Here is a 25,854-nt window from a genome sequence, read left to right as displayed (position 1 = left end):
CAACTCAATGAAATAAAACGAGAAGGCAAAATTCAGGAAAAAAGAGTAAAAAGAAATGAACAAAGCCTGCAAGAAATATGGGATTATGGGAAAAGACCTAATCTATATTTGATTAGTGTACCTGAATGTGATGGGGAGAATAAATCTAAGCTGGAAAACACTCTTCAGGATATTATCCAGGAGAACATCCCCAACCTAGCAAGGCAGGCCAACAATCAAATCCAGGAAATACAGAGAAGACCACAAAGATATTCCTCAAGAACAGCAACCCCAAGGCACATAATCATCAGATTCACCAGGGTTGCAATGAAGGAAAAAATGCTAAGGGCAGCCAGAGAAAAAGGTCAAGTTACCCACAAAGGGAAGCCCATCAGATTCACAGCAGATCTCTTGGCAGAAACCCTACAAGCCAGAAGAGAGTGGGGGCCAATATTCAACATCCTTAAAGAAAAGAACTTTCAACCCAGAATTTCATATCCAGCAGAACTAAGCTTCATAAGTGAAGGAGAAATAAAATCCTTTGTGGGCAAGCAATTGCTGAGAGATTTTGTCACCACCAGGCCTCTCTTGCAAGAGCTCCTGAAGGAAGCATTAACATGGAAAGGAACAACCAGTACCAGCCACTGCAAAAACTTACCAAATGGTAAAGACCATCGACACAATGAAGAAACTGCATCAACTAATGGGCAAAACAACCAGCTAGTATCAAAATGGCAGGATCACATTCACACATAACAATATTAACCTTAAATATAAACAGGCTAAATGCCCCAATCAAAAGACACAGACTGGCAAATTGAATAAAAAGTCAAGACCCCTTGGTGTGTTGTATTCAGGGGACCCATCTCACATGCAGACACACATAGACTCAAAATAAAGGGATGGAGGAAGATTTACCAAGCAAATGGAGAGCAAAAAAAAAAAAAAAAAACTTCAGCAGGGGTTGCAATCCTAGTCTCTGATAAAATAGACTTTAAACCAACAAAGATCAAAAGAGACAAGGGCCTTACATAATGGTAAAAGGATCAATGCAACAGGAAGAGCTGACTATCATATATATACATATATGTGTGTGTATGTGTATATATATATATATATGCACCCAGTACAGAAGCACCCAGATACATAAAGCAAGTTCTTAACAACCTACAAAGAAATTTAGACTCCCATGCAATAATAGTGGGAGACTTTAACACTTCACTGTCAATATTAGACAGATCAATGAGACAGAAAATTAACAAGGATATGCAGGACTTGAACTCAGATCTGGACCAAGCAGACCTAATAGACATCTACAGAACTCTCCACCCTAAATCCACAGAATATGCATTCTTCTCAGCACCACATCACACTTACTTTAAAATTGACCCCATAATTGGAAGTAAATCATTCCTCAACAAATGCAAAAGAACAGAAATCATAACCAGTCTCTCAGACCACAGTGCAATCAAATTAGAATTCAGGTTTAAGAAACTCACTCAAAACCACACAACTACATGGAAACTGAACAACATGCTCCTAAATGACTAATGGATAAATAATGAAATAAAGATGTTCTTTGAACCCAGCGAGAACAAAGATACAATGTACCAGAATCCAGAATCGCTAGGACACATTTAAAGCGGTATCTAGAGGGAAATTTACAGCACTAAATGCCCACATGAGAAGCGAGGAAAGATCTAAAATTGACACCCTATTGTCAAAATTAAAAGAGCTGGAGGAGCAAGATCAAACCAAAAGCTAGCAGAAGACAAGAAATAACTAAGATCAGAGCCAAACTGAAGGAGATAGAGACAAAAAACCCTCCAAAAAAAAAATAATAAATCCAGGAGCTAGTTTTTTGAAAAGATCAACAAAATAGATTGACTGCTAGCCAGACTAATAAAAAAGGAAAGAGAGAAGAATCGAATAGATGCAATAAAAAATGATAAAGGGGATATCACCACTGATTCCACGGAAATACAAACTACTATCAGAGATTACTACAAACAGTTCTATGCACATAAACCAGTAAATCTAGAAGAAATGGATAAATTCCTGGAGACTTACACCCTCCCGAGACTAAACCAGGAAGAAATTGAATCCCTGAATAGGCCAATAACAAGGTCTGAAGTAGAGGCAGCAATTAATAGCCTACCAAACAAAAAAAGTCCAGGTCCAGACAGGTTCACAGCCAAATTCTATCAGACATACAAAGAGGAGCTGGTACCATTCCTTCTGAAATTATTCCAAACAATACAAAAAGAGGGAATCCTCCCTAACTCATTTTATAAGACCAACATCATCCTGATACCAAAACCTGGCAGAGATACAACTGAAAAAGAAAATTTCAGGCCAATATCCATGATGAACATTGATGCGAAAATCTTCAGTACAATACTGGCAAACCAAATGCAACAGCACATCAAAAAGCTTATCCATCACAATCAAGTAGGCTTCATCCCTGGGATGCAAGGCTGGTTCAACATAGGCAAATCTATAAACGTAATCCATCACATAAACAGAGCCAAAGACAAAAATGACATGATTATCTCAACTGATGCAGAGAAGACCTTCTACAAAATTCAACAGCCCTTTAAACTCTTAATAAACTAGGTATTGATGGAACATATCTCAAAATAATGAAAACTATTTACGACAAACCCACAGCCAACATCATACCGAATGGGCAAAAACTGGAAGCATTCTCTTTGAAATCTGGCACTAGACAAGGGTGCCCTCTCTCACCACTCCTATTCAACATAGTATTGGAAGTTCTAGCCAGAGCAATCAGGCAAGAAAAAGAAATAAAGTGTATTCAGTTAGGAAAGGAGGAAGTCAAATTGTCTCTATTTGCAGACAACATGATTGTATGAGAAGATCCCCATCGTCTCAGCCCCAAATCTCCTAAAGATGATAAACAACTTCAGCAAAGTCTCAGGATACAAAATCAGTCTGCGGAAATCACAAGCATTCCTATACACCAATAACAGACAAACAGAGAGCCAAATCATGAGTGAGCTGCCATTCACAATTGCTACAAAGAGAATAAAATACCTAGGAATATAACTAACAAAGAACATGAAGGACCAGGGCATGCAGGACCCAGAATGGGAGTTAGGAGAAAGAGACCCGCACCAGCCCCTGTGAGGACAGCAGACATTGCGGGTGCAGGTTCTGGAGCCAGCTGTCTAGATTCAAAGGCAGCCCCCCATGCCCTGGCTGTGGGAACTGATGCAAGTCACTCAGGCCCTGTCAGCTGGTTGTTCCTCACCAGGGAGCAGGGTTCCACGTGTGGGCCCTGCCCACCAGGCAAGCAGTCCTGCATGGACAAGGCCTGCCCAGGGAGACAGGGTCATCATCATCTTGTTGTAGGCGAGGGGACCTAGAATGCCTCAGCTCGCCTGTGACAGAAACTACTATCTACCTGTATTCTAGACAGGGTCTGCCTCCGTGAGTTGAGGCATGCAGCATCTCACTCAGGGCCCAGCTGCCATGGGCACTCAGTGCTGTTACCCCTGCCCTGACCCAGAGCATCCCCAGCCCCAGGCAGAGCCAGGCAAGTGATAGGAGGCTGTCCCTCACACCAAGCTCCCTTCCCAGCATGCTGTCTGGGCCACCATGTGCAATCGGCTCCCGCCTCACCCCTGAGCCTACCTGTGCCCACCCAAGAGGGTGTGGGGGGATGACAGAGGCCAGGCCTGGCACACACAGGCTGCTCAGGTGCTACCCGGGCTGGCTGGCTGTGGGCTCCATGTGCCCTCGGGCTGGTGCCCTACCATGAGCAAGGAAGGGGGTGGTGGGTTCAGCCTTCTCTGGTGTTTGCTGTCTCCTGTAGCCCTGGCTTCCTTTGGACTTTCAGGGTCTTCAGAGGATAGGGGGCTTCCTCTGAGCCCAGCCCTGCTCTCAGAGGCCCACATGTGGCAGCCGTATATCCGTGGGAATGAGCAGGAGGTGGCAGCTTTTCCCGATGCCCAGGCACCTGGCCTTTAAGGCTTCCACACACATTATTTAAAAAAACAAAAAGGCTTTCTTTCCAGGGCCCTCTGTGGGGCCATCCCTGTCCCAGGCCCTCTCTGAGGGTTTCCCCCCTCCCCACCATAACAACAGGACCCATTTCATAAACAAGGAGACTGAAGTTCAGTGTACCACCCCCCAGGCACCTGCAGAACCGAGCACCTTCCCATGGTACATGGTACTGCTGCTGCAGGGCCGGACCTGGGAAAGAGGCCATAATGACAGCTGTCCTTTTGGTATACATACTGGTATGTCCCAGACAGAAATCCCGGTGTTGATGCCGCTGCAGAAACACAAACACCAGCCCTGTTTAGCTGGTGTTGGCCCTGGCTGGAGGTGCCCCAAGCTGAGACCTATGCACTTCAAGACCTGGGGGCAGCATCTCCCAGAGTTAAAACAACCCCCACCCAGCCACAATGCAGGATCTGAGCCTGTGGCCATAAGAGATGCAACCTGCCCAGAGCAGAGGCACAGAATGTGTTTTGGAAGAAAGGAGGCACAGTGACACTAGACAAGGCCCTCCAGCTCCTCAGCAGCAATGTTGGACAGTACTGGGCCAGGGACTACTGCAGAGAGCCCGAGGCTGTGGCTGAGGACGATTAGCCAAGAGGCAGTTGCAGTGGGAGGTGCTGAGGGCTGTGAGGTAGGTGCAGGGCCAGGGACCAGGATGTGGCCACTTGTGGGCACCTGCTTTGTGCCTGACCCTGTGCTGGACATTGGGGACCCATTTGGTCACATGGGTCTGAGAGCTGAAGTGGACACATGGCCAGTGGGTGATGCATATGTGCAGCAGGAGTGCAGCTAGCATCGGAAAGCATATGGGCATTCCAGGGTTGGGGGGGGTCAGCCCATGAGCATACCCACCTCCCCTGGGCCTTGCAGCCACAGGCCACCTCTGGGATCTGCCTCCCAGGGGCGGTGTTTGGGCACTTGGCCATCAGCACAGACACAGGTTGCCAGGCCCCAGCCCCTGTACCTGTGCTCACCCTGGGCCTCAGCCTCTGCAGATCAGGGAGGGATGGACTGTTGGAGCCTGCAGCTTTCAAATCAGAATTGTGGATGGGGACTAGTGATGCCACGCCACCCCTGCCCTTCCTCTGTCAGCGAGAGGACAACCAGCACCGCTGCCTGCCCCCAGCCTCCTACTCCACTCTGGGAACGGGGCTGATCCAGTAATCAGGGTGCCACATATGGGCTCTGGAAAATGACTGCTCCCCAGGCCTTTGTTCGCCTTCATTATTCTGGATGGGTTTTTTTTTTCCCCAAGTCATAAAAATGACATTTTTAATATGTGGATTTTTTTTTAAAGAAAAGCAATATGAAGAAGACTTTTATTGTCAATAAGCTCTACCTTTTAAACCAGTTATCTTAGTTTCTGCTCTAGGTATTTTAATTGAAGATTAACTGCTGTTAAAGAGTATACACATTTAGGGAGTGAGTGTTGGGAGTATTAAAATTCAGCTCCCTTGGTGGGGACGGAGCTCTGTGGGAGGCCACCAGGAACCATACTCCCCCCTCTCCGCCACCCCCTATGACCAGCCTTGGGGGGCTGTCCGAGGAGGAGAGCCGCCTACAGGAGGGGCCCATCCTTGCCTCTGGCCACAGGCTTTTCTTTCATTGGAACAGGCAGGCGGGGGTGGGTCCTAGGCCCCCAGGGGACCAGAGGGCAGCCCAAGGGCACATGGCTGTGTGGTCAGGAGGGCTTTCTGGCCCGGCCTCCGCACCCTTGATTGAAGCAGGCCCTTCCCCTCAGTCAGCCGTTGGGTTTGGGGCACAAAGGAAGGAGAGAAGGAAAGGCCCACTGACCGAGCACCCTGTGTGCCAGGACTTCCACATGCAGTGCTGGTCACAGCGCTGAGCAGGAGGAGTGTCTTCCCTGTGCCGCTGGCAGCGTGGGGCCTTATGTCCCTAGAGCATCTATGTCCCTGGGCAGGTCCTGTCCTCCTCATTAGACACGTCCCCAGCATCCTCACAGCATCAGGAGGTCAGGCGCCTGTTATCTCTGCGTCACAAGCAGACAGGAGATTTCAGCACGTATGTGAGGCCTCGGGGCCAGAAGGTGGAGCGGGAGCCATGGGGAGTGGGCCGGCTCCCAGGCCCTCAGTCGGGGCCTCAGCAGGCCTGCCAGCGGTGGTCCAGTCCTGCCTGACCCACTGCTCCAGTGAGGCCATGCTGCCCCACTCAGACCTGCCCAGGCAAATGTCACCTTTTCCACCACAGTCTTCCTGATCCCAGCTTCCTTCCTCCCCCTCCTCTGAACACCCAAGTGCACCTGTCTGTGGCTCCCTCCCTTTCTTCCCAGGGCTTTTTAATGTTGTCATGGGTGGTTTGTGTCCAAGTTTCCCTCTCCCTCAAGATGCCTGTGAGAACAGAAAGAGGAGAAAACTAGCTCTGCATTTGATCAGAGGTTACTTTCTTCATCGGGCCCAGCTTCCTCCCAGCTGAATGGAACTCCTGCCATCCTCCCTCATAGGGGATCATGGCCATGCAATGAGGCGGCGTCTGTCCAGCGCACACCCCAGCATATCCAGACTGGTCAGCAGCCAGAAACAAGGCCCTATGGAGGGCTCAGCTTTGGGTGAAGCTTAGTTAGCTCCGAGGGGATGGAGACACAATGATATGGCACCCTCAGCCAGGGTTTGAGGGTGATCTGTCATGGCCATGATCAGAATGGCAGTGGCCTCTCTTTACAAGCGCTTCCTGGAGACAGCTGGGCCATGTTTCTTATTCCCACCATCCCTCACCCCAACCGAAGAAGAAACCAAAGCTCAGAGCAGGCCAGTCAGGCTGCTGTGTCACCAAGCCTGGTGTCCAAACCTCAGCCATGGGCACAGAGCTCAGGCTCCGACAGCACCACTGTCATCCCTGCCTGCCCTGCAGGTGTCAAGGCAGACCTGCCTTCCCTAGGCACAGTCACTGTCCTCTACAGTGACCCGAGACAGCCTGGACAGTCACCATTCCAGCCAAACAGAACCTGCTGAAAGAATGACCCTGCCCCCTAGGGGGTCCCTCATTCTAGGGGCACATGTGTGTCTATGTGTGGGTCGTTGTGTGTGTGCACATCATGGACCAGGCCTGGCTTACCAACAGTACAGGCAGAGAGTGGCAGCCGGCAGTGCCAGCGGAGAAGAGAGACAGCCCCTTCCTCTAGCTCCAGCTACCTGGAGAGGAACCTGGGCTTCTCCAACTACCGACAAGGGCATGATCACTTCTCTGCCACTGCCTGTCTATGTGGCCTTGGGCACGTCAATTTGTATCCCCGGGCTTCTGCTTCCCCCTCTGAATGATGGAGTGGATAATGTACCCTCCGCACATGAGTTGAGGCATAGAAAGTACTTTTCTGATCCTTCCTACACCAAGCCCTATACCACGCACTGGGACACATTGTCAAATGGGATCCAGCCTCTACCCTCCCGAAGCCCCCATCCATGCGCACAGCTGCTGAGAGTTGGGACTGTTTCCTGAGGGTGGATGGCCTAGTGGGCATGGGGCTATGGTGCTGTGAGGGATTTGAGCTCAGGCCCACCACGTTCTTGCTGTGTTACCTTGGGCAGGTTCCTGAATATCTCTGTGCCGCAGTTTCCTGGTGTGGGAATAGCCTGATTTTGGAATGAGGCGTGCTGTTGTCTATGGAGCATGTGGAATGGTGCAGTGAACCATTTCTGTAAAGGTGCAGTGAACATTAGCTGTGATTGTTACTGGGCTTCTTTCTGTGATTATTGAGAACTGGCTGATGCCCATTTTGGGCCAGGCCTCCCTCACACAAGATGATCTTTTCTCTGTCAGGCCACCCTCTCAGCCATCTGGGCTGCTTTCAGTGCCAGTCTCCACAGTGGAAAGTTCTCGCAGCCCACAGTCCTGGTTGCCAGTGGTCCCCCAACTGGCAAACACAACACTGGCACCCTGGGCCTCCACCCTGGAAGTGTCTGGAGACAAGGCCCTACCTGGCCCAGCCCCACTCCCTTGGGCCTGGGAGATGTCAGGTAGTAAGAAACATCAACCTGGTCAGAGGAGTCCCCAGGTGATCTCACACCCTTGTCTCTTGCCATCCTTCCTCCTTCCACAGGAGATGGCTGCAGCCCCATGCCCCCACCACCTGTGGCACTGCCCTCCAGGCTGCTGTATTCCCTATAGCCAGACTCCCAGGCCTGTGGCAGGGTGGACAGCTTCGTGAAGCCGGGGCCTGGATGCAAATCGCTGCTCCCTGGCTTACCAGCTATGTGAACCCAGGCAGCCACCACGCCTGCCTATAAAGTGACTTATAGGACATCCTGAGGCTGCAATAAAATTTTGAGGTATGTGGAGGAGGCTGCTAGATAGGCAGTCGCTATGAGGGTGGCAATGGTAGCAGCAGAGGGGACCTCTGGCCAAGCCACGTCCTAGCTGCCAGCCTATACAGCCCAGCTTGCCCAGGGCTGCAGTCCAGTATCCTTCCCATCTAGACACTTGTCAAACCTCAGCCCCACCCAGGGCCAGCCAAAAGGGTCCCCAGAAGCACAGCTGCCCAGGCTCACCTGCACTGAGGCTGCTCAGCTCTGGCCCAGGGGCAGACCTGCTGCCCAGCTGACCCCTACTCATCAAGTACATGGCTTATTCTCTCTGGACAGAGGAGTTGGGCATCTGCCCAGCTGCCCTGGCCCATGCATGAGGGGCATGAGCCCCAGGGGAAGGGACCAGGCCCAGGCCTCCCCACTGATTCCTCCTCCCCATTCTGGGCAGGCAGGCTTGCTGCCTACGGGAATGTTGACAGGAGAGTCTGTGCAATCCACTTCTCTCACCTCTGCCACTGGCCCAGCTGGCAGGTGGTTGGCAGACCTGCTTACCCCCCAGCCTCTGTGAACTACCAGGCTGGAGGAGGGTGATGAGGAGCCCAGAAGGTGGGCGGGGGAGCTCTGACCCCATTGGCAGATGAGGTGGGGTGCGTGAGTGCTAAGGTCACCAATACTGCCCCTTCCTGGCATTGCTAGGCTGCTGCACACCCTGACTATCTCTGGGGACATCAGGTCTGTACTCAGGGCAGAGTATGGAGGGCCTTGGCCCTAGGGGAAGGCTCGGCAGCCATCAGGAAGGCTAAGCCAAGATGCTACAGGGCCTCGTGCTCAGGGAGCCAAGGGAGACAGAAGCGGGCAAGGTAGACAAGTGTCATGGGTTCCCCAGGCCGAGGGAGCACTAGTCCCGAGACTGGGGCGGTGCTGAGATAGGAGAGGAGTGTGTGGTAAGGACATGCAGGCTGTAGGGGCAGCTCCTGGGGGACTCCTGGGGGGAATTTGGACCCTGGCTGAATGGTTGTGAGGGGCTGAAGTGGTCTTCAGTGAGCACCTGAACTGAGAGGAATGTTGGGTTTTTGCCCTAGAAGAATCTCTGGCAACAGCACTAAGAACAGGCTGGTGGGGGAGGGGCCTGACTGCTCACACACAGGAGCCCCATGCCCATTCCCTGGGGCAAGGACCTTCTCCTGCTGGGCCTGGAGGGGCACCTAGAGCAGGGGCCTCCAAGGATTCTGCAGCAAACCACCCGCTGAGCTGTCCCAAGAGGCCGGACAGGCACTCCACTCACAGCTGTGTGAGCCCCAGCCTGAGCTCTAGCCTGCACAGCAAGGAGGGTAACCCTTGGGCTGCTCTGCAAACACACCTCACAGTGGCCTCACAGCCACTCCACAGGGCTCCAGAAGGGCAGGCTGAGATTCCTGCTCTGGTGAGGGACAGGGCCAGCCCTGCAGCAGCAGCCCCTCCAGGAGGCAGCTAGTGCAGCCGGTCCCAGAGGGATTGAGAATTTAGGACAACAAACTTTCCTCCCCAGACGCTGCCACTCCCTATATAACTGAGCCTCAGTGCCAAGTTATTTTCTGCCTATTTTAGAATGGATTTGTTTTTTGCCTTTAAAAAAAAAAAACCTTCCTTCCACATAATGCACCGGTGTTCTCTCCCCACACACCCCAATCTCCACAGCTTTGACTGCATTATAATTTCAATTTACATGGTATGGGAAAGATTTCTGCAAAGGGCCCTTTTTTGTTTTTGAAGAATTCATCATTGCTGCTAAGAAGCTTAATATAAATTAAAGGAGGAATTAGGCAACATTAAGACATCAAAATGGGGGTGCGGGGCGCTGGTTGCCTCCGCTTCCGCCCAATCAAAGGGGCGCACGAGCCCGTTGAGTGTGCGCTCGAGAGCCTCAGAAAGAGCGAGCCTCCAGCGAAGGGCCCGCTCCGCCGCCTGCCTCCCCCTAATTCCTTTTGTTGCAGGGACAGCGGAGTACAGGTCTGATAAAAACTTAATCACCTTATCTTTTTAAAGCAAATTGCATCTTTGTTTACATACGGGATCCATAGCAGGGAGGGAAGGAGAGAAAACCAAGGAGCAGGTCTGCCCCAGCCAGCGACGTTCAAGGCTTTATATCCCTAGAAAAACACAGAAGAGCCCAGCCTGACAAAGAGGCGGAGGATTCCAGAGTCACTGTCACTGCTCACAGAGGAGACTGGTGTCAGGACTGTCCCCTCTCAGGGAGCACTCACACTGGCTCTCTCTGCCCACCTGGCCCTCCCTAGCCTTGCCAGGCCTGTCCTCCTGGACCTCTCTGTCCCCAGCCGGGTCTGTCAGAGCTAAGCCCTCATCTCCTCTGTCCATCCTCCAGGCCCAGACTGCCCTGGCCTGCCAGCAGGCAGAGGGGTCTGCATTCAGACTCAGCTGCACCACAACTGCCAGGAAGCCAGAGCAAGTAATTGCACCTCCATGAGCCCAGCTGGCTGCCAGCAAGATGGGGGTGTTGATGTGGACCATAGCCTCCATATGTTTCAGATGTGACCACCAGGCCTCATGTTGGGGCCACTTCCACCCTTACCAGGTTTCCCCTTCTTTCTGCCTTCCCACCCCTGACCTCAGAGGCAGCTCCCTTTTGGCCAGGCCTGCCTCCAGCCCAGCCCTGACTTAGAGGTCTCATGGGGCACTGTGCCACCCACACACCTCCATGACCAGCTGTGGCCAGTGCAGGTCAGCTTCCTGTTGAAGGGCAGAACTCTGCCCCAGCTGCCCTGTGGACCCTGCTGACGGGGTTGGCCTTGCTAGGCAGCCCCTCCTGTCCCTGGAGCACAGTATCCAGTCCAACCCCAAGCCTGGCTGAATCCAAGGGTCTCTGTGGCCGTCCAGCCTGGCCATCCCATATGTCAGCCCCATCACAGTCCATCCAGGCACATCCCTCTGAACTCCTAGCTGTCAGTGATCACTAGGATGCTGACCCCAGAGAGAGTCCCTGCCCCTGGCTCGGGCTGTCTTCCAACCCTCTCCAAAGCTGCTTGTTACAGCAATGGGTAGTGCTGGAGTGACTAGAGTGGCCCCAGCCCCAGAGGGCCACCAAGGGGGCCAGTGACCCCAAGCTGCTTGCAAGGGTTCAGTTCCCACTGGAGCATGCAAGCCACCCACCAGCATGGAGACCCCTCTTCCAGTCTGGCCCCCAACATGAAAGCGACGCCAGCAATTGGAGGCAATTTGCCGGCCTTTGATGGCTGTGTCAGGGCGGCACCGTGGCCAGGGCTTGGGAAACAGTTTTGCTTCCCGCATTCTTCCCTGATTACCCCAGCCTGAGCCAGGACCCGGCAGCCTGCAGCCCATTGTGCCTTTGTGTGGAGCTGGCGCTTGGTGAGAAAGGGCCAGCCTGGCCCTGGGAGAGTGTCCCCATGGGAAGCCAAGAGGAGCAGTGTTGCCCTCAGGGTCATGGCCACCCGCCCCTACTGCATCCTGGGGTTTGAGTTCATCAGTGGGTAGAGCAGGGCCACAGGCTCTGAGAATCCTGAGGTTTGGGAAAAGGGAGGCCCTGTTGAATGACGGACACATGTGTAGCACACACACCCTAGCCCCCCGTGCCAGGTAGAGAGCCACACTCCAGCACATGGGAGAGGGGCCAGGGGTCCAGGCCAGCCTGGGACCTGAACCTGGACTTCTTACTCCCTTGGGTCACTCAAGGGCAGACAGGTATTTTCTGGTCCTGGAGGCAGGGGCCCTGCTCTGCTGGGGCATTTTTCTTCCCTCTGCTGTCCTGCACCCCTGCCGTGAGTGCTTGTGAGGATGAATCCATACTCATTCCCTTTGTTTTCATCCAGCAGACCTCCCTGAGCCCCCTGTGCTAGGCTCTGCCTGCAACCCTGGAGAGGCACCCTTTCACAGGCCACTGGGGAAGACAGGCACATAAGGCAATGATAGCCACAGTGGTGCTGGGCAGGGCGCCCAGGAGAAGCTTACTCGACCAGGCAGCTGAGGGGTGCCCTCCCAAGGGGCAGAGTGAGAGCACGGCAGGCAGCGGCAACTTCATGTTCCAAGGCCCTGCACAGCTTCTCATAGCTGAAGTGTGGTACATGATGGGGTCAGAGAGGGGGAGGGGTGAGGCTGAGAGAGGCCAGAAAGAGAATGGACGCTTCTGTTGGTGGAGCCAGGTCTAGATGGCTGACCCGGGCCCTAGAGCAATCCTTGGGACAACCAGGCTGGATAAGGGAGGAGGCTACAAGACAGAGCTGGAGGAGGGTGGACTCCTGCGCCCACACCTCCCAGTCACTGCTTTTGATGTAAGCAGCAGCAGTGTGGGGACCTTGAACTTCCAGCAGCCATGAAGGAGCCATGAGCATCACCACCGCTACTGTACCTCTTGTCCCTGTCCTTCCTGGGCAGAGCCGAATGTGGCAGAGACGTCACTTTGGGCCTAGAGGTGTCAGTAAGCTTCCTGCCTCCCCCCACTCCCTGGCCCCTTTGTGACATAGATTGAGCAGGTTCCAGCCAGATTGCACCGGTAGGCACCGTGCCTTCTCTGGGCTCCCATCTGGATGCCAGAGACCACAGTGAGGGGGGCCTGTAATAGACATCCCCTGTGAGTAACCCAGGGTCACAGTAGAAGCCTTGGGAAATACATAAAAGAAGAAAGAAGGAACAGTGCTTGCAACCCACTCTGGACCCCTGACAGCCAAATGGAGAGTCTTGCGGTCTCTTTTTCCTTCATCCCAGGGCCACAGCAGAAATCTTCCAAAAATTTTGATTGCTCCATTTTTTTTGAATCAACATTATAACAGAAGTCTTTGAGTACCTTGAAACTCTTCTCAGGTATCACTTTTAGCCCCACAGAACATTTTGCTGCAGCAAATAGATACTGGATGGGTCTGGATGGGCCTCCCTTGGTCTTAGAGGCCCTTTGTAGCTCTCAAAACCTTGTGGCTCCCTTAGTGGGTAAGCACACAGGCTTTGGAATCAGATAGCCTGGTGTTCCTGCTCCGCCTCTAAATAGCTGTGTGACTTGGGCAAGCTACTCGCTCTTCTGTGCCTTAGTTTCCTCAACACGGTGTTACGAGGGTTAAGTACCTCCATACTGTGATGACATGTTTATGTAGAAATCTTCAGACCGCTTGTTTGGACTGAATTCCTAGAAGTGCCTTTTTTTTTTTTTTTTTTTTTTTTAAAAAAAAGATGGGGTTTCACCATGGTGGCCAGGCTGGTCTTGAACTCCTGGCCTCAGGTGATTCACCCACCTCGGCCTCCCAAAATGCTAGGATTACAGGCGTGAGCCACCATGCCCAGCCAGAAGTGCCTTTCTTAGTTCACACTGTGACCATCTGGGGACCTTGTCCCTTCTGGGCTGTCACCAGCCAGTGCTTAAACAGATGCCCTTCAGGTTCTTGGAAAACCAGAGCAGTTTACCCTAGGCCCCAGCAGGGTCTCCTCCAATACTTAATCATTGAGTGTTCTCTGAGTGCCCGCCATTCAGCAGCGATTGCTCCAGGTGTTAGGGTTACAACAGTGAATAGACAAAACTCCCTGCCAGGGTGGAGCTTGCCATTTTAGTAGAAGCAGACAGCAAACACCAAAACAAAGACGTTATAGAGGATGTTAGAAGGTAATAAGAGCTATAGGAAAAATAGTGGGGTGAGAAGGGGTCAGGGGAACATGAGGGAGTTGTGGGGGTTTTTTTGTTTGGTTTTTGGTTTTTGGTTTGCTTTTTTTGAGACAGAGTTTTTTGGTGCCCAGGCTGGCTAGAGTGCAATGGCGTGATCTCAACTCACCCCACTTCCGCCTCCTGGGTTCAAATGATTCTCCTGCCTCAGTCTCCCGAGTAGCTGGGACTACAGGTGTGTGCCACCATGCTCTGCTAATGTATTTTTAGTAGACACGGGGTTTCCCCATGTTGGTCAGGCTGGTCTCAAAGGGGTTGTGGTTTTAAACAAGGTCGTCACAAAGGCCCCACCAAGAGGTGACAGTTGTACAGTGATCTTGCAGCCACCGGAGCTCCTGAGGGGGTATTCCAGGCAGAGGAATTGGTAAAGACAGAGGTCTGAGGCAGAGATGGACCAGGTGTGCAGGAGAGCAGCAAGGAGGCCGACACAGGGGCGGGGCTGTGAGCCACGAACAAGCAGAGGGCAGAGGCCCAGAGCAGCCTCAGTGAAGGGAGGAAGATGGGGCAGGACTGCACGTCCCTGACAGCATAGGTCCCAGCAGAGCAGGTGGCAGAGCAGGACCTGTCCTGCCTGCCTTGGAGACCCCAGGGCCTACAGGAAGTAGACACCAGGCAGATGGGCACTTGGCACATCACCTTGTCACTGCCTTCCCGCCCACCTGACCCCAAGTCAGTGCACAGTGCAGGGAGCCTGGCACACAGGCACCTTGTGGACATGGTGAGCTGTGGTCATCCTGGAGCCAGGCCCTCGTACTGCACTGCACATGGCACGTGACTTCATCTGCCCTCATCTCCTCTCGCATACCCCACCCCGGGAATTGCCACTCAAATTCCCTTTGCCTGTGGATCCGTGCCAGCAATCTCTATGGCTGGTCCCTGTCATCTGGCCTTTGGTCCAGCATTCGTCCTCCTGAAGCCTGCCCTTGGAACATGCTGAAGCCACCGTGTCCCCACCCAGTGACAGCGGCACTGTTTCCTTGGTCACCCTTCTGCTGTCTGGAGATCTGGCTGCCTTATTCACTGGCTGTGCCTTCTTAGACCAGTAAACTTCGTGGGAGCTGGGCCCTGATCTGTGCATTCACCACCATTTGTCTCCCTGTCCTGGCGTGTTCCCTGAATGTTTTTAAGTGAAAAGACACAGAGGCAGGTTGGGAGAAGCACAGGGCAGGACCCCGCAAGTCTGGCCGGGTGGGCAGCAGCTCTCTCACCACGTGACACCCTGGGGTGCTCTTCACTTCCCTCTGTTTGCCATATGGCTAAGAAAGAAAAAAGACCACTGGGAAAACAAAGCAGCTCCTGGTGACATTTGCCATGAATCCATGCAGACCCATGGCCAGTCTCCTGTTGGTCAGGCTTTCCAGGTGTAGCTTCCTGGCCAGTCCATAATGGAGCAGAGGTAAACAAGCCTGACCATCTCAGAAGAGCAATTAAATGGCCACATCTTCGCCAGTGCCAGATAGACTTTCCGGCTCTGCCTGCTCCAGGCAGTGCAAGGTATGCATTGTGTGTAACGAGAGCCATCGCAGGCGAGATGGACTGCCGATTGGGCCACGCCTGTCTCCCCAGCCCGGCACAGACGCCGGGGAGCCCCACGCCTCCTCAGCCTCCAGACCTCCTGGCACCAGAGGGAGACGGGCTGCCCATGCCATTTGTCGGGGTCTGCTGCCAGCTACCTGCTCTGTTTGCAGAAGGCCCTGATTCAGGGATTCAGATACCTGCAGGCCTGGTGCTCACTTGAGGGGGCTGGTCAGGGTCCTCCACATGCCCACACTCTGTGCCCCATCCCAAGAGGGGGCAGACCACCTACGTGTGGAACCTGCACAGGAGACACTGCTGCTCAGTCTCCATGTGAGGTGTGCTGCTCACAGGGTCACCTTCCTAGTACAGGTCCCCAAGGCCACAGTGTCACATGTCCCTCTGGCAGGCATGCAAGGGCCAGCCTGGCTCCTGGAACCCCGTTCATATCAGCTGCATATCCCTGGCCTTCCCAGGGGACCCAGGCTTTAGATGGCCAATAATCTCACTTCCGCCTGCCAGAAGGAGACCGGACCCTTTGTGCAGTGGGGCAGGCTGTCCCTGGCTGACTCTACAGATGTCCCCTTCATCCAGCACCCTTGTTACCTTTTTAAACATCTAGAGCTGCAGGGCCAGTGCACAACGCTCTCACAGCCTTAAGAACCATTGTCAGAAGCCCACTGAAAGGTGGGACCCCCACCCATCACTCTAGGTGGAGAGCAGAAGCTGGCTTTGCCATTGGGTAAGCACCTTGAGCTCAAATCCTGGCTCTTCTGAGCTCACTGTTGGGCTTCCAGTTAGTCACTGCCCTCTCAGACCTTGATTTTCTCATCTGTATAAAGAAGGGGTGCCAACGTCTTCAGCAAACTGAGCCAGAAATAACCCACACATCCCTGCCAGCCAATGCTCCCTGTCTGAGATGACAGGCCAGGACCCTCCAGACTGAAGCTTGATGCCCAAGCCTCGTGGCTGGCTTATCTTCTCAGGGAGGAAGCTAGTACTGGGCAGAACTGGGAAAAGGCAGTGCCAGGAGATGTGGTGGCATAGGTACTCGTGGTATGTAGGAAGCTGGGCCCTCTGCCTGTGCCTCTGCCCAGCTTCTCCCTGACTCTGGACCTCTAGGCCCCCAGCCTATACGGGCCCTTTGCACACATTGGGAGGGGATCCTGCTGGGATGCCTCCTTGGCAGGCAGGGTTTAGGCTGCTTTCACCCCCACCTGCCCTCAATAGGATATGCAGACTGCATACCCAGCTGCCCCAATAGCAGCCCCAGGAGCCACCACCCACTGGGCCTCCCTTCCCCATGCCATTCTCACAGTGCCCCATGATCTTGCTCCCACCAGGACCCCCCAATGGGTCCATGGGGCTCACAGAGTAACTGCTCACATAGGGGTGCTTTGCCAGGCATGGAACTGCTGTGAGCCCTGGGCCTGCCCACTCTCACAGATGCCGAGGAGCCTGCCGAGTGGTCTCACCCTGGCCAGTAGCCCACACAGAGTCCGCACTGTGCCGCCACCAGACGATTCCTCATGAATACAAGCCCCACAGCATAGAAAGACATACGTTGATGATCTCACTTATATGTGGTACCTCAAAAACCAAACTCATAGAAGCAGAGGGTAGAAGGGTGGCTGCAGGGGCCTGGGGGTGGTGGCTTGGCAGGGAATGGGGAGATCTTGGTCAGAGGGTTTACAGTTTCAGTTAGACCAGAGGAATCAATTCAGGAGATCTGCTGTACAGCATGGTGACTATAATTAATAACAATGTAGAGTATTCAATGAAATTTGCTAAGAGAAAAGATTTTAAATGTTCTCATCGCCAAAATAAGTATGTGAGCTGATGGATATGTTAATTAGCTTGATTTAATCATTCCACAATGTATACATATATTAAAACCTCATGTTAGACTGGGCAAGATGGCAAAACCCCATCTCTACAAAAAATCCAAAAAATTAGCCAGGCGTGGTGGCATGAGCCTGTGGTCCCAGCTACTCAGTAGGCTGAGGTGGGAGGATCTCTTGAGCCCAGGAGGTGGAGGTTGCAGTGAGCCAAGATTGCACCACTGCACTTCAGCCTAGGCAACAGAGTGAGACCCTGTCACACACACACAAAAAAAATCATATAGTACACTATAAATATACACAGTTTGTAATTTGTCCATTAAAAAATAAAAAAGACAAGCCCCAGAGAAAGGGCGGTTGCAGCAGCATGTTTAAGGATGAGCGGGACTTCTATTGCCTAGGAGAGGAAGAGTGTCCCAGGCAGAGAGAACAGCATGTGAGAGACTTGCATGTGCAATGAGGAGCCCAGGAATGGACCATGGCCAGCAGGGCTTCAGGGACAGCACACAGGCAGAGCGTGATGAGGATGGAAGGAGCTGGAGTGGACGTGAGTTGGAGCATCAGCAGGAAAGAGATTTCCACTCAGACGTTCAGCTGGAGGGAGTTGAACAGAAGGTCTTTAGTGAGGCATGGGATGGCTAAAGGAGCTCATAGAAGTGGCTGGAAAGTGGTGGGAGCTGCACCCACCAACACCTGGGGGTGGGGGCAGCATCTACCCCTGGCAGAGGATCCAGGTCAAGCCATTCACTCTGTGAGCCCCATGGCCCCGCCAGGGGGTTCCTGATGGGAGCAAGTTCACAGGGCTGTGGCAAACTGAACCGAGGGAGCACCATGAAAATGGCATGGGACAGGGAGCCCCAGTGGGCAGTAGCTCCTGGGACTGCTACTGGGGTGGCTGGGTATGCAGCCTGCATATCCCACTGAGGGCAGGTGGGGGTGAAGGCAGCCCAGGCCCTGCCTGCCAAAGGGAGCCAGGGATACACACCCTGACTTCGCTCTCTTCTCATACTCCGGACTGCTGGGACTCCCACTGCTAAACCTGGTCATGCTGTCTGCAGGGGTCAGTCTCCCAGGCACACGAGGGTGAAGAATGGGTCTCCAGGAGCAATCAAGGAGCACCTTACCCAGGGAGCCTCAGATGCTGAGTTTCCAGATGTGGACGTGGCATAAGTGTGCTGGAAAGCAATGGGCCACTGGGCACAGGGCAGGGCCTGAGCACAGGGGGTAGTGAAACGGGGCATAGAGAAGCACGACACGCTTCTTACACCTATCAGATGGGCGCCAGAGGGGCCGAAATGTCAAGAATGGACCTCAGGCCTCACAGCTGCTTGGCTGGAAAGGGAGGCAGAAGAGGGTTGAGTCTAGGCAGCAGGTGGGCGGGCAGGAAACCCATTGGTGCTTGGGATATGGCAGAGTGACAGTCTGTCTTCTGTGCCTTGTAGGTGGCCTCAGCCCTGAGTCCAAGAAGATCCTGACTCCCACCCTCAAGAAGCGGGGCCGGGCTGGCCGTGGGGAGGCCACCAGGCAGGAGGAGAGCACTGAGCGGACCGAGCCTGCTCAGCACGTGGCGCTCAGCCTGTCTTTCAAGCGCTATGTCTTCGACACCCACAAGCGCATGGTCCAGTCTCCCTGAGTGTCCAGTGACTTCCCCCAGGGCCTCATTGCCCAGCCGAGTCCAGGCTGCTGTGCCAAATGCCAACCAGAGGTGCCTCAGTCTCTCCCAGTGTCTCCCTGCAATCCTGCAGCAGCAGCCCCCACCTCCAGGCTTGGTGCTCAGCCCCAGTGAGGACCTGAGGTGGGATGGGTTGCCGGGCTAGGAGGGTCTGTCCTCCAGCCCCTGCACACTCCCACCCAGGACAGCCACCAGGCCCAACTAGGAAAGGGCCCTGGGCAGAGGGCTGGTAGCCAGCATCTTCCAGTTCCCTAGCTGTTGGCCACCTGCAGGCCAGTCTCACCCCTCCCCCAGGTGGACAGGCACTTGGCGGCTACAAATAAATGTCCCGTGGCCCCAGACCACTCTACTGGTGTCTCTCTCTCTGTGACTTCACTAGGGCCCCCGCCCTCCCCAGCTCTATTCAGAGGGGAATGTCAGAGGAATCCCAAGAGCTCCTGCCCAGGTGGGGCCAGGGGAGGGACCCAAACTCAGAGTCCATAGGCTGTGGGAGTCTGCAGAGCATCTGGCCTCCTCAACCCCACTGGTTGGCTCCTGGAGTGCTCTGGGCCTTGAGGGAGAATGGGGATTCTCTAGGCAGCCTGGCCATGGAGGGCACCCACAGGGGACTTGGGAACCAGCAGGGTGCCTGGCCAGGGCATCAGACAGAGCAGGTGGAAGTTTGCTCCTCCTTCCCAACACCAGGAGTCTCTCAGCCCCTGCCCTCGAATTTGAAGACCACACACTTTCCAGAAGGTGGAGGCTAGCATAGTGAGGGGCCCTGTGCAGAGCCATCTGCCATCCCCTGCACCCACAGACCACCCTGCCCTGCAGCCCCAGGCTGTGGGATACTCAGGAAAGGGTGAGATGGTGGAGTCAACTGACTGAGGGGAAATCAAAGCTTTTAGAGATATTTGTAGGATGAACAGATGTTCAAACGTTCCTTTATTTGGTCTCCAGACGGATGCAGAGGCCTCCCTTTTATCCCGGTAATCGGTGCATTTTGCTTTAATTTGCAAATGGCATTAAAAATATTAATGGGCAGGTTTCGATCAAATGACTTGGGGCTGTTAAGCCCCAGAGCTGCACGCGTGCGTGTGTGTGTGTGCGTGCACGTGGTAGCTGGGGAGCAGGCAGCTAATTAAATACACCAGGAGCAAAGCCCCCATGCTGCAAGGATGCCAGTGATGGTGAGTGGCCTGGCCACCCTTGGTCAACCTTGACTTGGACCGAGACAGCAGGGCTGGAGCAGCAGTCAAGGGCAACAACTGAGAGCTATGTGCAAGACCTTCAAGACCCAGACCCCCACTTCCCAGCCGTGGGTCCAGTTCAGTCCCATGAAGGGACTGGCCCTGGAGGAACATGAGGAATAGTGTGTCCCCAGTGAGCATGGTGTCCACTGCTGCTGCTGCAGGCTGCAGATGCCGAGGTGGCTTGTCTGCACTGTGAATCAGGACAGCCCTCTGCCTGGGAGCCAGCTCCCCCTCCACTGCCGCTGCCTGAGCAGACGCCTCCTGGGCCTTATCCCACTGTGTGCTTGGTGCCGTGCCCCACAGCCTCCTCACTCTGCCCAGTCCTGCAGATTGTTTCACCAGGAAGGCAGTGCCACTTTGCTGAAGCCACTCCGCCCAGGAAACTGGCAGTGGCCTCAAGCCCACACCAGGCTCCCTGCTCCACCCCGCTAGCCTGCTGGGCCCCCAGGGGAGGGCAGCCTAAGAAGGGAGCAGGCCTCCAAGAGCACTTCAGTCAGCACCGAGCTGGGCTCATAGCCCCCCACCTGTCAGTCCCCAGGGGCAGGAGAGGCCCCTCTGAGCACCCACCCGTGCTGTCTGAGCTGGCTACCTCCCAGCACAGATCTGGGAGCTGCTGGTGAGGGCCAGCACTGGATTTGAACCCAGCTCCCAGGACTTGCCTCTTAGGCAAGGAAACCTCCCTCCTCCTCCGTGTGGGGCTGAGCTGGGAGCCAGGCCACACCTTCCCTGACCAAGGGGCCTGAGGCTGACCCCTCCCTCCCCAGCCCCTTTAGGGTCCCTGCATATGGAGCTGATCTCAGCCCCAGATCCTGGCCTGCACCTGCAGGGTGACCTTGGGTGTGTCGCGGTCTCAAATGAGGAGCCATGTGACCCAGTGGAACCTGTGCTGGGCGTCGGGGGCACTTAGTCCATGGAAGCGGGCTCTGGGGCCAGATCCAGTGTGGAGGAAGGATGAGCACACATGGCTGCCGCCACCAAGGCATAGATTCAGGCCTCTCCTACCTGCGGTGTGAGCTTGGGCAAGTCCCCTAACCTCATGCCTCAGCATCACCATGTATAAAATGGAAGAAGAAAAGCAGCCATGCCAGAGGGCTGCCCTGGGGATGGGAGACTTGCAGGACACAGTGCTGATCCCGTGTTACCTGTGGCCCTAGGGTGGGCCCCATACGTCTCCCACTGAGAGGCAAAGGGCCCAAAACCCCTCAGGAAGTGACACCGGCCCCAAATCATTCATTTTTCCAGGACCTCTGTGAGGGTGTCCACCTCCACTCCACCTCTCCCCTCCCCACTAATCTAAAGACAGTGCTCCTCAAAGCCCTGGGAAGGAGGGGGCTTGGGTGGATTAACTGAGGGACAGAAGGGAGGAGGGGCTGCCCAGGGCGACTCCCAGGAGCCTCTGAGCCCCTGGAGTGTGCAGTGAGGCAGGCCTGCTCTGTGTGGCCTGAGAACTCCCAGCCGACTGCCCCGGGAGAGTCCTCTATCAGGCCCGGCATCAGTGGAAACCCGAGCGTCCATTAGTGGGGTTGGGCCAGGGCCCGAAGCCTTTGAAGATGCAGCCTGGCCGGGATGGTGGGCAGGAGCCAGAGCCAGCACCCAGTTCTGGCTGGGGCCAAGGTGTGGGCGTGCACGTCCCCTTCTCTGACCCTCCGCCACTCAGGGTGACTTGGGCTGCCCCAGGCACCCATGTTTTATGGAGGAGAGGGTTCCAGGGGCCAAGCTCACTGCAGCCACCAATACACAGGTAAACTCACTGAATCTGCTCATCTACCCACAGGGGTGGTATCGCAACAGCATGCCTGTTTCACAGGGGTGCAGGCAGGGCAGGGCTTGGCCGCCTGCAGCTGCCCCAGATAGAGCTGGAGTTTGTGTTGAGGCTCCAGGTGCTTCCAGAGTCCCTTGCCCACCAGTGCTTCAGGCGTGTCCTTGGAAAAGAGGTGCCCTCTGGGGTCCTCTGTGGGCTGAGGAGTGGGATGGGGCATGGGGCAGCAGTGCCCGGGTCCCCTCACCTGCCTGCCCACATGGAGTGAGGTCATGGACCGGCATCCTGCCATGGGCTGTGGCAGGAGGGGCAGCCATGATTGGCAGGCCCCCGACAGCGGGGCTAATGCACAAGCGAGGAGATAAGGCTTATCTGGAAATGTCCCTGGAATAGAGACTCTGATGGAAACAGGCTTCTGGGTTAATATATTTTTGATAGATAACGTCTCGTAAACGGGAAGCCCTGGGGGCCTGGGGCAGGAAAAGGGGCAGCTTCCATGCTCCCAGGCCTCCTGCCCTGGCCATGCATGTGCATGTGTGCACATGGGCATCGGTGCACCAGGCATTTCCCAGCCTGTGCTAACGTCCGGGTGTGCGTCTCTGTGCACACAGATCCACGATGTCTTGGGCGTGTCTGCATGTGCTCTGTGTGTTTTAAGAGGGTTGGTGCATCTGTCAGTGTGTGTGTCTCTTTGGATGTGGGAGTGGGGTAAAGGAGGATCAGGTCCAGTGTGCACAGGGTGGTGGCACATGTGTGTCCAGTGGCAAAGGGGATACAGGTTGGTGGGGTCTCTTCTCCAGGACTGGGTAGGATTCGAGGGAGGTTTACACCCCATTCTACAGGAAGCACACCAGGGCCAGACCTCTGTCTGAGGAGCCTAGGAGCCTGTCAGTCTGAGCTCACTCTGGAGTTGGTCCCAGCCCTAGCCTCCACTGCCAGGCAGCCTCCACGTGGGGGTTAGCATTTCCAGATTCCCTTCCAGAGACCAAGGCCACTGCTGACAGCCTCCGGGCTCCTAGTTCAGCCTTGTGTGTCCTCTGAGGCTGAGACTGGGGAGGCCTCCTGCCAAGGGGCCACCTGGGCAAGGTCTTGAAGGGAGAGTAGGAGTTTGCCAGGGTGAGGAAGGGTGGCACCCACCAGAGGGAACAGCAAAGTGAGGGCTGTGGCGAGGGAGCGCTCGCTGGGGCCTGCGTGCCTACTTGCCAAGGAGGGATGAGGTCATGGTTCTGGACCCCCCAGCCCTGCTGCAACTCCAGGAGCTTCCACACAGGCAGCCCAGATTAAAAAGAGTAATTAGCATTTGCCTGATAACGGGGTTGAGCCATTAATTAGCCTGCTCAGGCTTGGCTGCTGGGAGTTGGGGCGGAGGCAGCAGGGAGTGCTGGGAATGGGGCTCCCAAGGCTCTAGAGGGGCTCCATTCCCCTTGCTGAGCACTGGTGATGGTGGGGGAGGTGATGGAGATGCTATGAACAATGTGGCCAGACCTCAGGCAGCCAGGGAGGCCTAGAAGCCTGCCTGCTGGGTGTGGGGAGGCCTTGGCAAGGGCATAGTCAAGGGGTAGGGCGTGGTATCTGGTTGGGGTTTCATGAGACCCCTCTGGCCTCCTGAGGGAGCCAATGGCAGGGCCTGGAGGCAGGGACCCCCTCCCCAAAGAAGGGGCAGAGGCCATGTGGGTTGGAGAGGACCCAGGACCAGTGGTTGGTGACTGGATGTGGCAGCGAGGCAGGGGACAGTCCAAGCTGATGCATGGGAGGAAGAAAACATTTGGGAAGCTCGGGGATTGAAAACAGGGAGGTGAAACTTGAGAGGAGGGGTACCTTTGGAAAGAGGCCCCAAGTTCAGTCCTTGGATATTTATGAGGGCTCCTGTGTACAGGCCCTGCCCCCGTGCTGGGACACCAGTCCAGGAGACAGAGACCCCGCCCGCATCCCAGCCCTGTGCTCCCTGGGGCAGGGCCAGAACAGGGACCTCAGAGGGCAGTAGGAATGACAGCCTGGGACCCAGATCACTACCTCCCACCTCAAAGTGTGGCCCACCCCCATCTGGAAAGGAGGCTGTTGGGCCAGCCCTGCACCCCTGGGCCACCTGGGCCGGCAGGTCGGAGGTCACGTGGCCACACCCCTGGAGCCCTGACTGAGGTGTTGCTCAGTCCCCATGTGCTCCGCCCTCATTATCACTGGGCCTGATGAGGGAAACAGTGCAGCAGAGAAACGGCCGCATCCTATGGCCACAGCTGGCCTCCAGGTCAAGTCCTGGCTGGGAGCCCAGGCTGACCTGGACCTGGGGCACGGTGCCAGGCACAGCCAGGCCTCGCCCCTCAAGGTCTCTCCATAGACTCAGCCTCAAGCCTCCAGCATCCCACACAGCCACCACCTGGCGGGCCCCAGCATCCTTCTCCCCTGCCAGGCTTGCACAGCCCAGCATCACCTGTGGGACGAGACCCCATTGGCAGGGCCAGTCCTGGGGAGCCACCTGAAGAGGCATGGAGGCAGCGGAGTGGCGGCCAGCACAGCGTGTCCCAGCAGAGGGGCCGCTGAGTGGTCACTGGGCCCAAGGCAGAGGCCCCAGGCAGTCGCTTGGCCCTTGAGCTCCGCCCTGCCTGTGTCTTCACTGCCATCTCCCATCACTTCCCTTGACTCTCGCTGGTCTTTCATGGACAACCCTACCTCCTGCCAAGGTCTAGTTCACCTCTTCCCTGGCCATGGCCACCCTGAGGCCTGGGGCCCCAGCCCTTGAATGATGTCCAGCAGGGACCCCAGGCAACCTGCCAAGGTAGAGGCAGGCTGGAGGGTAGGGTCTGTGGGGTGTGGTTACCTGCAAAGGGACTCCGGGGGTCTCTTCCGCTTTCTCCTCCCCCAGCCTCCCTCCCAAGCTTCCACCCTGGGTCTGCCCCTGTGGCAGCCACTCTCTGCTGGGCCCTCCCCGCTCCCAGCTCTTCAGCTCCCTCTAGGGGACCTGAGGACCCAGGAACCCAGAGGAGCCCAGGCTGGAGGTAGAGAAAGGCAGGTGGGTGCCAGAGCCAGGCCTTCCTCAGAGCCCCAGGGAGAGGCCCTAGAAATTTCCCAAAGACTCCAGAGCTGGGGCTCAGACCAGGCTACAGAGGCCAAGTTCATTACCAAGCAAGACTCCCCCAAGCCCGTTACCCACACCATCCCCAGACTGTCATCAGCAGCACCACCGTCACTCACCTCACCAGCACTCCACCGTTGAACCTCACCACTTCCCGAACATCAGTGCCATCATCACCTCATGATGTAACTAACTTCACCACCGTCATCATCAGTATCACCAGTGACATGCTCAGATTGGTTTAGGGAATACCTGTCTAGAGGCCACAGGGAGGAGTGTGACGCCGTTGGCCAGGAGGGAGACCCCATGCCCAGGCTCAGGCAAGAGGGAATGGGGTGCCAGTGGGGCCACGGCTGGCGTCAGTAAGGAAGAGGAGGAGGCAGATTTGAGGATGATCCCGAAGCTACATCAGCTGGCCTTAGCAGGGGCTGGACGAGCGAGGGGAGGCCAGACTTAGGGGATCCAGGATCCCTGGCCAGCCGCTGTCCAGGGTTGCTGGGCACAAAAGGTGGGAACCCCGCAGTGGGAGGGGGTAGGCAAGGCACCTTGGCAAGCTTCACTGCAGAATTCCTGAGTCTAAAACTCGGATGCCTTTGGGGAATTTGGCTTGGAAAGCCTCTCCCTGGACAGCTGTGTCTTGGGTCTGGGTGGACACAGCGATGGGTCATTGGCACATAGGCACGGGATCTTGAGGCCATGGGCAGGGATAGAGCTAGAGAAGAGAAGGGCCCAGGGAGTCTTCTACAGTGTCGGGTTACAAGGGGACACAGAGGGCTGGGGAACGTGGGCATTGCTTGAGATGCCCATGGGCCATGGATGCCAGGCCCAGGGAAGAGGGTGGT

General features: G+C 55.3%; 1 protein-coding gene across 3 annotated transcripts in view; it reads left to right on the top strand.

Moving 5' to 3' along the window:
- Positions 1–19,300, top strand: part of EEFSEC (eukaryotic elongation factor, selenocysteine-tRNA specific) — a 257,463-nt gene extending 238,163 nt beyond the window's left edge. For all 3 annotated transcript variants that reach the window (XM_032267952.1, XM_032267951.1, XM_032267954.1), the window contains one exon: positions 18,722–19,300. In XM_032267952.1, the coding sequence (XP_032123843.1) occupies positions 18,722–18,912 (191 nt within the window). In that variant the 3' untranslated portion in view covers positions 18,913–19,300. The remainder of the gene's footprint in view (positions 1–18,721) is intronic.
- The last annotated feature ends 6,554 nt before the right edge of the window (positions 19,301–25,854 follow it).

The sequence above is a fragment of the Sapajus apella genome, unplaced genomic scaffold (assembly GCF_009761245.1).
Source record: "Sapajus apella isolate SASKATOON/1434 unplaced genomic scaffold, GSC_monkey_1.0 scaffold174, whole genome shotgun sequence".
NCBI lineage: Eukaryota > Metazoa > Chordata > Mammalia > Primates > Cebidae > Sapajus > Sapajus apella.
The sequence above is the reverse complement of the archived record's forward strand: the minus strand, read 5'-3'. Positions and strand labels throughout refer to the sequence as shown.